The 15,529-nt window shown below is 39.2% G+C and overlaps 1 protein-coding gene across 1 annotated transcript in view; it reads left to right on the top strand.

Moving 5' to 3' along the window:
- NECAB1 (N-terminal EF-hand calcium binding protein 1) overlaps nt 1-15,529 on the top strand; it is a 61,801-nt gene that overhangs the window by 38,619 nt on the left and 7,653 nt on the right. The window contains exons 6-9 of the mRNA XM_042786254.1: nt 5,953-6,089; nt 8,443-8,555; nt 10,594-10,670; nt 14,849-14,902. Coding sequence (XP_042642188.1) covers nt 5,953-6,089; nt 8,443-8,555; nt 10,594-10,670; nt 14,849-14,902 — 381 coding nt within the window. The remainder of the gene's footprint in view (nt 1-5,952; nt 6,090-8,442; nt 8,556-10,593; nt 10,671-14,848; nt 14,903-15,529) is intronic.

Below are 15,529 nucleotides of genomic sequence, written 5' to 3'. Positions count from 1 at the left end.
GTCTGGATCCTCTATGCATAAATCCATGTGCTCAACTGTTTGCCTGTAAACTCAGCTGAAGAGAGGAATGTTGGTGATAGTGCTAAATATATCACCAGTTTCACCCTACTACAAGGCAGAGAGGACCCTATGAATAAACAGCTATTTTTATCTAGGGACATTATTAAATGAGGTTTTAGAACTTCATTTAATAGGATTTTCTGTCTATAAAATTTATTTAAGATTGTGACTATCATTGCAAGTCAAGTCAAACACAGATAAATTTTAAAAGCTGCAAGTGATGAATTTTGAGCAGTTGTGCAAGAATATTCCAGAGATTCACCTCTTTCCTCTGAGCTCCTTATCAGAGTAATGAAAACTCTCGGGAACTTGTTTGATCTTTTTTGTGGCAGTCTTATATCTACTGGGTCAGAAAGAGACAATGCTCAAATTTTTGCTGGTAGCAGAAAAGATATGTTAAATAGTCAGAACTTAAAAAAAAAAAAAACCAAAACAAAACAAACAAACAAACAAACAAAAACCAAAAAAAAACCCAAACCACAATAAAACTAACCTTAATTAAGGTAATATCCATATATTTGAACATAGAAGTGTATAGAAATGTCTCCACAGCAGAAAAAGAAACATTTAACCTAGCCATTCTCCTGTCAATACCTATCAAAACCACCAACAGCTTTGATGTTTTCCTTGTATTCTTACAACCTTCTCCCAGGAGCAATGGTATTACACAGATCCCTGCTACCTGCTGATATAAAACACAGCCAAAGCACAGCTTCTTGTCTCTAATCTATGTGGTGCATTTAAGAGCAGTTAAATAGGAGCTACTTTTTATCCATGCATGAATTCTTTTGTGCTGTTCTGATGGATGCTATTACAAATGTGTCTCAATATTCTCCTATAATCACCCATGGCTGCTTATTTTCTTTCATTGCTCTTATGTCAGCACTGCAAGAGGTTAGTAGAGACTGTCACTGTCCCAGTTCTCTAGGCAGAATATAAACATGTAATTTATTCCAAATGTAAAACTTCAACAAACTTGTATACTTTGTGCTGCATTCTAAAATTGAAGTTGAATCTATTTAATAGTTGGCATGTTATGCCTTTGCTCGCTCTTACAATGAGGATGCTGTAAAAGTTGCATTTGTGTGACATCAACACAGTGAGCATGTCTGGATCTGGCTTCTGTTGAAGTGATGATTTTATTCTGACTCTGTTCTGACTCCATCCTACAGTCTGAAGAACTAGATCTTAATGATTTAAATGAAAAAGGTGTCCATTCTTTTTAGTACAGTTATTCTAACTAATTTTATATCTTCAATTTAAAGTTGTAACCCAAAGCACTCTCCCACTAATGTAGGGTCTAAACATACAGGACAGGAAATGTTCCAGGATCAAGGGAAATTTAAATAGATTATTCCTTACTGAGTTTTACTCAATGACAACTACTTTTCAGTTGCCTTGGAAATATTTTCTGTAAAGACAAGCATAAATAATTTTTATTAAATTACTTTGATACAACATAAAAAATAAGAAACAGAAAATTGCAAAGTAATAGAAAAGTAATAAGTAACTATTATAAGTAACGTTACAAATAAAATAAAGTACAAATAAATAAGCTATAAAATGTTATGTAACATAAACTGTTATATAACAAAAGAGCAATATAGGTAGGAGAAGCCAGGGGGGCTAGGTTTGGTCAGCTTGGAGAAGAGGCTCTGGAAAGATGTAATTCTACTATCTAAAGGAGGATTATAGAGAAGACAAAACAACACTGTCTTTCTCAGGGGTGCATAGCAAAAACACAGGAGGCAACAGCCACAGCTTGCAGAAAAGAAAATGCTGACTAGGCATATGGAAAATACTTTGCACAGTGGGGGTGGTGCAACACTGGACCAGGTTGCCCATGGAGATGGTGTAATCTCCATTTTTGGAGATATTTCGAACTCAGGTGAACATGGCACTGAGTGGCCTGAACTGTCTTTGAGGTTGGCCCTGCTCTAAACAGGCTTGGAGTAGATGGCAGCCAGACATCCCTTCCCACTAAGATCGTGGAGTTCCTGCCTAAGCTCTCACCCCTTCTGAGAGATTTCAGAGTTACTTTTTGTCCCAACCAAGTTGAGTTTGCTTGCCCCAAGTAAGCAAAGACAGGTATCTCCTTGTTTCCCCATGTCAAGGAGCTGCTTTTCTGTTAAGTGGATCAGCATGGTGTCAGGTCACCCAAGGGGAGACGATTGGGGCTGGCAGCAGGGCTCAAGAGGATCAAGAGAGTCACTGAACCTGTGATAGCCCTAAGATGTGGCCTCCCTTAGGAGACACCTAAGCCTTGCTTCCTCTGCCTTTATAAAAGGAGAACCTCTTCTGTACCTCTTAAGATAGCTGTAAGCCACTTTTAAAGACCACTGTGACCTTTTCCACAGGAAATCACTAATTATATGTATTTTCAGTTGCATTAATGGAAAGCCAAAACTTATCTGATCACAAAGGTCGCAGCTGTCTCTTGACGAGGAAGATGGGGAAAATTATGCTCATTCACTCACAATCAGTAAAATTAACAAGCAGAACGATATGTTCACACAGACTTATTTCATCTGGACTGCCCAGACTGCTATGCAGTATAATGTATATGCTAATGAACAGTACTTTACAACTAATGAAATTCAAGAAACAGGCTAATTTTCTAGTTTATGTACAGATGCCATCAGTGAGTCCTATTATCAACTGGTGGTGCATTATACTGACAATACAAATGCTGGGCATGCCAGTTAAGCTGATTCTACCATAATATACACGTAGTAAATTGATACACATTTTTCTTAATTCAGAATTAACATTTTCTGTCTTCTAGTGAAATCTTGCACTGCCTTTAATAAGATGAAAATGATGGCACTTTTCTGTAGGAAGTAGAGTGGTGAAAGGATAACAGTGCATGGCTGGTAATTCTTCATTGATGAGATCTGGAGTTGAGGCTTGAGTTGAATTGCAACAGAGGATGCTTTTCCCTCCATGACTTCAATTATAGTAATGCTGACAACTTTTATACGCTGAATGCCTTCTTCCATGATCTTCGAAAAAGTTTAGAAGACAGGTAGGATTAGTTATCTTTCAATGGGCAGCAGGAGTCAAAGTTGCCCAACATTGCTGTGAGCTCATAATTGCTGGCCTCAGAGCCATTATGTAAAGAAAAATGTCAATTAACCATTTGCCCAAGTGGGTGCATTCAGAGAATCAAGTAATTCCACATAGAAGAGTTGTAAACACCAATACTTGGGTAAAATGTACTTAAGGAAAGAGTCTTCAATAATTCTAGACACCCACAAATGACGTTAACATCCTGCCTGCCTAGCCCATCCTTACAAAAAAAGCTCTGTGTATCTGTTCAGGTAACTCTAAGCCATATTTAAAGACCACAAGGACCTTTTCCAGAGGGATGTCTTTCAATACAGAACTTATGGGACAACAGAACAGGAAGAAACACTCAATCCTGGTGAAATGCACAAACATGGAGTAGTTTTGATGAAAAAAAACTTTAATAACTTTCAGATGCAGGAAAGCATTTCTGAAGAAGTCAAAAAGCAGCCAGCCTCAGACAACAGCAAGTATTACACAGCTGATGTTTATACAATCCCCCCATCAGCAAGGGCCTACCTGAACAGTCTGAAAAATTAAACAGCGTTAATGTACTTTTTAAATTATAATTCAGCATGGTGGTATCAGATTTACTACAAGTATGAGTAGGAAGCTATATGGAGGCATCTGTAGCATTTACTTTTTGGATGCCCAGAATTTTAAACCACTTTGATTATCCTACCCTTGTGAGATGGCATTGGTATTCAAAAGCTTACAAGAAATGGTCATTTCTGTCATTTTTTGTTTCGTTATTTCCAAGAGCACTGGTGAAAACTGAAAAATTAAAACACACCCTGGATTTCTATTGCAAGGTTTTATTTAGCTGCCCATGCTACACAGATTTGCACACATTTTTCTAACATGCCACAGAGAATCAAAATTTTTCGAAATCAGATGATCTCTGTCAGGTGTACAAAGTTTTAAATCAGTTACAATGGAGACAATTTAGAAGAAAATAAAACCAGCTTTAGTAATCATAAACGTTGCCATAAATGTTATTTATAGGACTGGTGTGAGTCTCAGGTATTCACTCAAAAGGTAGACAGACAATCTGCCATAAGTAGCTCTTTTAAAAATGTATAAATAAGAAATTATTTGTTGGAGAGTGGCTCACACCTGATTAATCTGAAGACAGAGAAGTAAATATAGACCATAAAGCTCCTGGATACATAAATTACTTCTGATGATTCACAGGTGGTTTAACATCTGAGATTTCAGTAGCAGAATTCTTCCAACAGGAACTAACTTAATAACATATATTGTGAATAGATTGCTCTCATTGAGAGCAAAATTCTTTTAAAGCTCTTATCTTATAATCTTTTCTTTTACATTTAAATTTCATAACATCCCATATTTGTGTTCTGATTGCAAACACATACATGCAAAAATTCTAAGAGAAGTCTAAAAGTCAAAAAAGCTGCAATTCGCATTGGGAAGAGCAAGGAAGGGCTTAAAAATACCCATATGCCTTGCCAAAAATACTCAGATGGGTTCTCAGCTAGAGTAGGAGGCAACACCATTTAAATGACAAGTTTCCTTAAAGCTTGAAGATAACAGACCATCATCTGTCTTCAGATGTGGTGACTAGAGAAATCTTTCATTCAACACACCTCATATTTTATGAAACCATTTTAGATGGAATTGTACCCAAAGGCTTTCAAGTTCAGCAGACTGGGTTTTCTGCACACATAAGCAGACTGAGGACATAAGTAAAATGGATACCAGCATACTTCCATCAGGGTAGGAATGAACAAATTAATTCTGATTTTGAGATGGAAGTCCATTTTCCCTCTCTGTTCCTGATGGGACCTCTACAAAGCAGAGGCTCAAGGGATCTGCTCTATCCTCTCTATTACTTTTATTAATGAGAAAACAACAAAGAGGGTGTTTCTATTATTTTACAGGTGACTCCCTTCACACAGCATTACCTCCATGTCATATGCAAAACTGTGTTTTGCAGATCAGGGCTTGCCAGAAACATTAAAGTTGACCCCATCCATGGGAATATGATTCACTGGGCCACAGAGAGAGAAGGCATAAGAATTTATTTCTGAAATTATCTATGCAAAATAGGTATAAATATTTCTGAACACATAAAATATATTAGAAATGTCATTACAAAAAAAATCATTACAGACTGCTAAATATAGGTGCAAACATTTCTAATAACCAAGCTCCAACTCAAAGAACATTTGGGTCCCTTTCATGTGATTGTGAAATATATAGGTATGGTTTCAAAAATAATTAAATTAAAGGAACAAAAATCAGACAAAGATGGTAAAATTCAGAACGCAATCTCTCTGGCATAGGCAGTCCTTCAGCCAAGCTGCTAGTGGAGTTTTCCAGGGAGTATCACTAAGCACATGCCCTGCTCAAATACTATTCCCATAAGCACTGTCAGAGACAGTCTGGTGGGCTAGATAAACATATTTTCACAAGAGTGGATCTGAATAAAAACTTTAAATTCACTTCTGTAGTTGTCAATCATATATTGGCTTTTCCATACTTAAGAAGTAATGTGGTACTGCCATCAACTGGAGTTAAAGAATGTAAGGAAAAGGGGCTTTTTGAGTAGAAATTATGTTGTGCCAGTATGTACCTGGGCCTCTCTCAGTTTGGGTGAGATCAATGTCTATACCTGGAAATTCAGAAGTCTTTTTGTCCAGAAGCATAAAGGTTGCTTATATGGTTTGTATGTATAAGCACAAAAACATCTAAGCTGCTTCCTTTCTGAATTAAGTCTGAATCTTCCCTCACGTATTTCTAACCCAGTAGGCAAATCCTTACCCTTTTTTTTTTTTTTTTTTTTTCCCATGTAATTTTTAGGACTATCAGGAAGCTTCTAATTTGGAGCAGTTTGTGACTCGCTTTCTTTTGAAGGAAACACTGAACCAGCTTCAGTCCCTCCAGAGCAGCCTGGAGTGTGCCATGGAAACCACGGAGGAGCAGACTCGGCAGGAGAGGTGAGCAAACCCTCTGCCCAGCTGCAGTGAAGGGGGTGAGGAGTGGGGTCACTGTGAACCTCCAAGACCATTTTACATTTCACCCAGCAACCTGATGTAAGGAATAACAGGAGAAATGAGGATGCACTTTTTATTCAATATAGGAACTCACTAATAGGAGTTTTCCTGAAACTGAATACAAGCAGGTTCCAATCTGATCCTGTGGCGGGTTGCACGTAGGAAGGCCATTTTATTATATCCTAGGCTCTGCTCCTTTGACTTTTAAAATCCATTGACTATTTAATATCAAATGCAGAAACCAAACCACTGCAATGTGAAGAGCTCTGAAATTACTAAGGCAATTGACTGTCTCCTTGTTTGTTTCTTCCAAGTTTAGGGTTTTTTTCATTCCTGGTTGCACAATGATCCAGTATAAACTCTCAATCATCTGGGTAACTTATATCTATCCAAGGGGTTTAGCTGAATACCATGACTTCATAGATGAGGTTTGTAGGATCAAGGATCAAAAAATTTTTGAAAAGGTACTTGGCTTTATGGATTTGTTTTCCTCAGTAAGCTATTGTTAAAAAGGATAGGGAAAGCAAAATACAAGCCACTGTGTTTCATGGACAAAGAAGATCTCAACATTTCATATGTTGCATAATGCAGAAAATGCATTGCTGTTTCATTCTTTCTTTTGGAAATGTAATTTTCTTGTTGGTTTTGTTGTTGGTTTTGAGATCTCTGAAGTACATGAATAATACAATGGTGTTTTGTGACAGCAACTTGACCGCAGGAATCAGCAGGTTTTGAAAGGCTGAGGGTGTGCCAGGTATGCACACTATAGATACCCCTCCATTCATGCATACATCTTTCCAGGTTCCCCACACAGCTGATGTGAGAGAAAGAATTCTTGAATGGCTAGTTCAGAGCTGGAGCCTAACTTAGATGCTCTTACATCCTCTGCAGTAATCATTGACATCTTCTCTGACTTGCCTTTTAGGACAGTCTCTCTAGAAATACAGCCTAGAAAGACCATCTGAGTAACCCAAACTACTCACTTGAGTGAGTAGAATTGGGAGATAGGAACATCCCTTTTGCTGCCAGCTTTCTCATCTGCATTGGCTGTCTGTTAGGGCATTGGGGAGACTTCTTTCTCCAGTTTTATCAGTACAGTTGTTCAGAAATATCCTCGTGGATGGTGAATTTGGTTTATGGCAAAGAAAATGAGAGAGGTGTGACGCTGTTAAGCCAAATACTATTTTCCCCATTTTCTGAGGTAGCAATGGAAAAGCCAGGCAAACTCAGCAATTTAAGTACAGCTACTTTGCAGAAAATGAGTTAGTTCCTAGTGCAAATGCCCCAGTCCCTATGTAAAATTATGTCCAATTATGTTTAACTTAACTCAGGGCAAACTGTCTGAATCAAAATCCCGTTAAGACACTCTCAAACTAATTTAAGAGTGCCCAGAGTGGGGAACTGCCATAATCTGGCTTATTGTGAGGGGATTTTATGTTGCAAAAAATACCATCCTAAAATATCTCATTAACACAGTGTGTGAGCTTTTGGTGAGCCTTCATTCTGTGCTTCAGAAGACCAGAGAGCTTTCCAAAGCTGGGAATTATTTACTGATCTGTTTAAGTTACTGTCTAAAATTCTTTGCAACCACTCTTCCAACTAACTTTTCAAAACTAACCATAGTCCTGGTCCTTCATTGCTCTTCAGCTGGATGATGAAGAACCACGTAGAGACAGCTTTCAGTCCTCACACAAACTCTAAAGCTTCAGTGACTCTGTCATCACAGTACAGACATAATTAATTTCTGTATTTGTTGTGTTTCAATACTGGTCCCAGAAATGTATCTGTCCTCCATACAATATTAGATAGTTCTCATCAGTTTTCCTTCCTTAATAACTGATACATGTTGCTGTTTATCTTTCCAATCTTTAAGCTGAAGCGGTTAATGTTTAAAGTTCGTATCTCACTTTTAGCTGTTCTTATGACCCCAGATCCTCTGCAGAGATGTTACGAAACTCCCATGAATGAAGAAATGGTGTGGGTGGTTCTTTAGGTCAGGTCAGAACCACATCATGGACAGACACTGACCTTGAGCTTTCTCTCCCTAAAAGACAGGTTTATGCCATCTTAACCCACCTTTTTATTTATTTTTTTAAAAAACTTCTCTAATGACTAGCAACATAAACACAACTAATTAGTAATAGTGAAAATCTGGAAAACAATTCAGTGGTCTCAGTAGTAGGTATTTCTCCTTTTTGAATTCAAAAGGGAACATATAAGAACATATTTTGGGAACACAGAGAGGAGAGCTCTCCCACATGCTTTACCTTATGAAGTCTCTTGTGTTTCTGTGCAGACAAGATCCAAAAAATACAGAAGTATCCTCATTTCAGTGGCCAGGAAAACGCTCAGCTCGAAGGCTTCAGAGGAACAACAGCCTGTCACCGAATAGCCCTCATTTTAGCACAGGTATGGTGATATTTTAAAACATGTGCATACACACACATATACAGAAAAATAAACATGTAACTTCCGCTCAGAAATTTAATTTAGACATGGTAACTAACTCAGATACTTTACTGAGAGAAATCAATCTTCAGTTTAATACAGAAGATATTAGCTCAAACTGTGAGGAAAATAAATATGTACCCATAGTTCTGAACTGATAAAAAATAAATACATAATTACGGGCCAAACTGTGATATTGTTTTGGGGCTGTGGGTTGATTCACCATTTCTTAGGTAATATTTGTACTCTACAAATAAGAATTAGAAGGTGAAGGCTACGACTTATACAGAGCCAAGTTCTCTGTCATGACTTACATCCCACCTGAGGGACAAACAGGAAACAGGAGGGGAAAATATAAAACCTGAAAGAAAAAAATATTTAATTTAAGAAGATTAAAAAAAATCTGAAACAGTATTTATGCTTTGGAAAACATGAGAGGGTACTCTTCTTCTTTGCTTCTTTGCAAAGCAGTGACATTAAGCATGAGGTTGCAATGAAGCCATCTCCAGGTTCAGTGATGCCTCCCAGAATCAAAGCATGAAGGTGACTGATGCACTGAAGTACATGATGGGTCAAGCTCACTTCTTGACCAGTCATGCAGATCTCACTGTTTGCAGCCACGTGCTTACCGCTTCTTTTTTAACCCTCTTTTGAAGACCCTTCTCTCACTCACACTCATGACTCAATTTCTGCCACTCACCAAACGATGATGTTCATTCAGCACAATGATGCAGGATGAAGTTTGGTCCCTTGCTGTGAGTTGCTGGTGTTCATAACAAGGAAGGTCACATAGCCTTGTTGCTGCACTCCTAATTCACAGAGTTCAGAAGGAACCCAAACACATGCAAGCTGTAACAAAGCCATTTAGTGTAATTTTAAAGAGCTAACATCTTTCTTCGCAGTTCTTCTAATAGCTGTCTAAGAGCTGTGTCCTTTCCTAGACAAGATGTGTGTTTGTCTTGGCACTTAATCTTCCTCCTACTGCCTGTTGCCCACAGGTACAGTAACACTGTAGGTGTGTATATGCACTCAACACTCAAGCCAGCATTTCTTAAGCCTTTGTACTTGTTCAGGCAAAGCCACACTCTGCCACATCTACGTATCACACCTGTGGTACATCCCCAGCATTAGGATTTCTTTGTTTGGTCAAAACATAGTCCAAGTGCCACAGGAACTCTCAGCTGGAAAAATGAGCAGGTTAATGAATGTGCATATCGAGCATGCATTGAAAAATCTTCAGTTTCTGATAAATAACCTCCCTCTCTCCTTCAAGCCATCACTTACGTACACATTCACTGTGGGTGATGCCAGTAACTGCTTTCATAACGCACACACCTGTTTCCTTGAGTATTATCCTTTTCATCTGATAAACAATTTTCTTGAGACTTCAGCAAAGCAAAATTTTCCAGATTTTAGAGAGGCTTACTGATGCTTGTGCCTTTGTAGAACAACATTTTCTACCTTCATGTTTGCTATATGACACCAGGTCATTATGCAGTCATGAGTATGACTACAGTAGAGATGAGAGCTAGGAAGTCTTCTGAAAGGGGCATGTCCTATCCATATAGAAAGACAAGACACAGTGTCTAGTCTTTCTTCTGTTGCTGAGTTCCATGACTTGGCAGAAAAATAAACATAGGAAAGCTATTATGATGAAACATAATCAGTCTTGAGTTGGCCAAAATTCGCAGTCACCGCAGGCATAAATTACACCTCTCAAAATCAAAATCTCATTCTAGAAAGTCTTGTGTAAGAAGGATCAATCCCAATAATCATATTGCTGCAATTCATCAAGCACCTAGGTATGCTGTACAGCTGGAAAAGTAAAGAAGGCCCATTAGTTGCAAGGGACATCCAGTTAATGCTAGTTGCAGCACAATCTTTGAAAGGCAAAATAAATTGCACGGTGAGCAAAACTGTATTTATAAAATAAATGAATACACTATTTTTGAGCATTTAGTAACATTTCATAAATGTTCATTATTTATATTTTCCAAAGGTTGGACTGAGGAAGACAGCCAGTGGATGACCCAGATAAACAGACTCCAAAAGCTGATTGACAGGCTGGAAAAGAAGGTGTGTGTTTCTTTTCACCTGTTTGCTTTCTCACTTTCAGTTAAGCAATCTTTAAACCACAAATGCTTACAATGTCCCAGTCACAGTCTTTCCAATCAATAATAAGTGAAACTTCAACATCACCTAAGAGAGCTAATACGCATTAAATATGTCTACATTTTCCTTCCACTTTCTTCTTTCCTATTTCATGAGAGCATGACATGCTCCCCTTTCCTCTTGCCATCACCACAGATCCAACTTTTCATAAAGATCTGAAAGGTCACATTACTCTATGACGAGTGTGTTATTGCATTTAGTTATCCTTGTTTTGGGGAACATGGGCCAACCCTCTCTCTTTAGGATCTGATTTTTTTCTCTTCCTCTCCAAACTTTCCCACTAAAACTTGACAGAAAGTTTTGTTTCCCCCTTCCCCATCAGAGAATACTCATTTATAAAAATTAAAACCCTTTCCTAATGAGTACAGTTCAACCAAAAATCCCCAGAGCCCTGAGACCACCTGCAGTTCCCACACCAAAGCAAAGCCCTTCAGGAGTCTGACAAACAACCCATCTGGTCCAATGATACCAAGGCTTCCCTGGGCTTGTAAAAACCTGAGTAACATCTGTACAGAAAATATCTTTTTTAAAAGTTGGTTTATGTCTGTGTGTGATGACTTTTTTTTTTTTTTTTTTTTGGAGAAAAAAGAAGAGCAGAGGAAAAAATAAGGTTATTAATTCGTGTGGTGTTCTCTACATAAAGTGTCCCCATTGAAGGACAGACAGACAATTTCAGATGGGTGCTGAATTCAGTGGATTTTGGGACTCAGGGGATTTCTTCCTGCTGGTCCACCAGTGGCGAGGTTTTAGGCTGAAGTGCTGTCAGACCCCAGTGCAGGTGATGCTGCTCCTCCCTGCAGGCCAGTGCTCACCAGCTGTGAGGCTGTGCACATACTCCAAAAACATGGGTCCACGCACACCGGCACGGGTGCCTTCACCACCACCTGCAGACAGGAAGGCAGCACATGCAGAAACGTGAACGTGCAACAGCCTGATCCTGATCCTTCTTTCCAGCTGACCAGGACGGATGTTCCCCCGTGAAGGTCACCATGGGCTTTCAGTCTGTCTAGTACTTGTGGCTGGACCCACGCCCCTTGCCCAGGCACTGGCTCTGACCTTGGGTCCTGACAGACAACTGTCTCCTCCTACTCATCCAATAATCCCACTTGAGTTCAATAGCAAATTATACACACTGAAAATACTTCAGTAAGGGATTTAACAAGACAGAATGCTGACCTTTCTCTGACATTGTTGCCTCCCAAATGAACAAACCGCCCCTAATTACTTTTCCCCTTTGGTCCCAGTTTGGGACCGAAATTTGGTATTTCTGTTATTTCAGCCTTATTACTGATTAGCTGCATTACCGACACAGTCAGCCCCACCACTGCTGGCCTTGCAAGACTCTGCTCTCCAGAAGGAGCCCAGTACCCCCTTTGGTTATCCCTGAGGTCTAACATCTCTCCCATTGTTTCTCCCTAACCAGCTGTGAAATTCGGCCATTCCTTGTGGCACTGTCTGTAACCTCTGTCAGCTTCTCACCCCGCTCCTTGCTATGCTCAGCAGCTCCTCGTGGTCTGCTCAGTCCACTAAGCCCCTGGCCAGGGCACAACCATCCATCTGCACACAGCAGCTTCCTCCCAGGGGTCATTTCTGCATGACAAAAGCAATCACACAGCAGTTGCCACATTAATAACATTTTAGTAGCAACTTGATTTTTTTCATGATAGATATAAATTGGATTTTGAAATGCCAAAGTCCATCGTGAAATGTAACTCTCGCTTTCGGTCCAGCTATACTCCCAGCTCTGCCTTGCAAACAGCAGCTTGCTGCCCTGCCACAGTTGCCTCCCAACACAGACTGATGCCAAAAGGAGCTTAAGGAAATTTAACATTTAAAAGAATGCTACTGAAAAAAAGAAACCTAGCATACAGCAATAATGCAATGCCAATTTTACAGAACCATTTTGTAGCAAATGAATTTACAAGAAGGATGTTATAAAATTATTAAATCTGCTGCCAATAAATAACAGAGAACCTCAATCTGAAAAGAAGCTCAGTGCCAAAGAGAAAGAGTGGCAGAGCATAGACCTTCCGTAATTACCTCCTTCCCGGTATAAAATTTGACTAATAAAGCATAGCAATTAGATAAGACTAATTTTGCAAGTAGGCAGCCTATACCCATATTGCCTAACTTTGTATGTTTGTATCTTATGCCCAGGTCTAACTGTGAGAGGTGTTAAGCATCAGCCATCTTTCAGCAGCTACTAAAGCTCCTCCTTTTGACTTTGCCCTGAAACAGATTAGCCAGGATCGCACAATTACGCTAAAGGGCAATTTCGGATGTTACCACTTCTCAGCTGAGGTGAGGTAGGGCTGTAGAGGCATTTTAGAGCCCCAGCTCTGAGCTGCACCAGCTTTTATTTCCAGGCTGCATGGTAACTATCTGGCAGGACCTGTTCTCCACGTTGGGCTACTTCACTCATGCTCAACATTGAGTCAGCCAATGCCCGAGCCCTCTTTCTGCGGAGATGAGGACTACAGGCCAGTGCTCGCATGCTCTGAGGCCAGGCCGGCTGGCTGTGTAGATTTACCCCATCTGAGTAGACATGCCCTGCCTAATCACATAACGTTACCGAAAAACTGCTATACATTAGTTTTAACTTCTTGAGGGGGCCAGCAAGTTATCCATCAGTGGTTCTTCCTGGAGAACTACCTGGTGAGGGGTTGATTTAGTGCTGTTTAACTCTTCTGCTGTCTTCTGTCAAAGGTGAATTTAACCATAAATCAGTCTTATGAATCTTTTTCTTTTTTTTTTCTCAAGTTCTAAATTTATATATATACTGGAAAAAAATATAATTCTTTTCCTGCTACCTTAAGAGAAAGTTTGCAGTACAACTTTAGTCATTCCTTTCTTCTATTTTTCCATACATTTCCCCGGGGGGGGGGGGGGGGGGGGGAAATGCACTGAAAGTATAGATCCACAGGAATATGCATTTTCCCTCAGGGTTTTTATCTGAAGTGTCTGCACTGACAAATGAGCTACTAAAACGGTGTGGTTTTCCCTCCACACACACGTTTAAAGCCTTTCTAGGCACATTCTGTGGGAGAGGTACAGCTACACAGCAGTTACTGTGTGACTGCTACTTCCCTCCTGCCTTCCTCTGCCACCTGCTCCTGGTGCAGGTCCCTTGTTCATTTGAATTCTACCTGCACACCCCTTGTCGGCTTTTCAGCGAGTACAGTATCTGTGCTGGCAAAATGCCTGTTACCCGAGGTCAATCATTCCTCACCCAGCTAGAAGCAGAAGAAAATTTTTTATCTTTGTTTCACAAGAATTGCGTGCAATAAGAAGCAAAGCACCACTAACAATGAGGGCATTTTGCAGCAGCTGCTTACTGCAAATTGATCTGCTTATTTTCAGACATACGGATATTTTTCAGAAGATAGCACTAGGTTAGAAGGTACTGTGCGTGCCTGGCACGTGAATGAAAATGTTGTATGCATTACTACGTGGTATTTGCATGAATTACCGATTTATGAAGTGTGAATTCAGTCTGTGCACCAAGCAAGCATACTGCTGCCTTGCAGATGCATCCGTTTGCTGCTGCCCAGCCCATCCTCAGAAGCAAGTGCAGCAGTTCAGTAACCTGAACTGCATCATATGCATCTTTTTCAGTGCTAGAAAACTGTCCTTTGCAGCCATAGACCCCCCACAGAGAAGTTTCTTCTGTGTAAGGTTTTATGATTGCATAGTAATGGTTGATAGTGCATTTCAAATTACCATCCTTGCTCACCTCCCATAGTCCACCTGACAATTTGAGAAGGTATCTGGCTTTTCTCAATTAAGTCCAACATATATTTGTGAACAAGAAGATTTGTTACAAATGGAAGATCACCTGCTCAGCATTATAAATAAAACTTTACATAACAGAGTTTGTTGGATTTAACCCCTGAAGCGTGCAAGATTCTGCAAATAATGCTTATATTTGACTTACAGGAGTCTTAATAAAGAAGGGATTTCATTATAACTCCTAGAGATAAAACAGAATCTAGCTATTGGAACAGTTTGTTAAGAAGGTAAGAGCAGAACACAACTGTAGTATTGCCTCTTATTTTTCTATTTTCTTTTCAACTGCCTCAAAGGACCTAAAGCTTGATCCATTTGAAGAGGAAGTTTTGGAAGAAAATGCAAGATCTGTAAGTGCTTTTCAAGATAATGATTTTTATACTTGATTCTGAATGCCAGCTATTGAGACAACAATCTCACTTGACCTCTTTTGTTAAAGAATAATTAAAAAAAAAAAAAAAACACCATCCTCACTTTTTCCAGTGATAAGAGTCCATTTTAGTTAGCAGAACACATTGTGCAAGAGGCAACAAAACAAAACTTAGACTATGTGGGCAAAAATTTTATATCGATTTTTGAATTGCTTTTCAAGGATACAGTAAGCCAAAACCTCAACTCACATAAGGAGAAAAAGGTGTCATTAATAACATTTATCAAATTTGCGAGCAGTGTTTATGGGGTCGTAGCTTCTCTGCTCCCAATCACCTAATGCTGCATGTATGCTTTAAATCATAGATGTACAGCCTCCCTCAAAACTGCTATAGGAAACCTTATTGGGAAAGAAAGGAGAGCATCTAGTGCTAAGCAATAATCAATATTAGAACTTACAAAAACAAAATCATGATCTGAAATAAACTTACTGTTAAATAATTTTATGTCCTAAGATGAAGGTAAATTTTTCAAATACACTAAATTCAGGGCTTTAAGCCTAACAAAATGCAAATCAAATACACATGAAAAAATAACCAAAATAGATG

This window comes from Tyto alba, unplaced genomic scaffold, assembly GCF_018691265.1.
Source record: "Tyto alba isolate M040663 unplaced genomic scaffold, T.alba_DEE_v4.0 Super-Scaffold_9, whole genome shotgun sequence".
Taxonomy (NCBI): Eukaryota; Metazoa; Chordata; class Aves; order Strigiformes; family Tytonidae; genus Tyto; species Tyto alba.
This window is presented reverse-complemented; position numbering and strand designations above follow the sequence as displayed.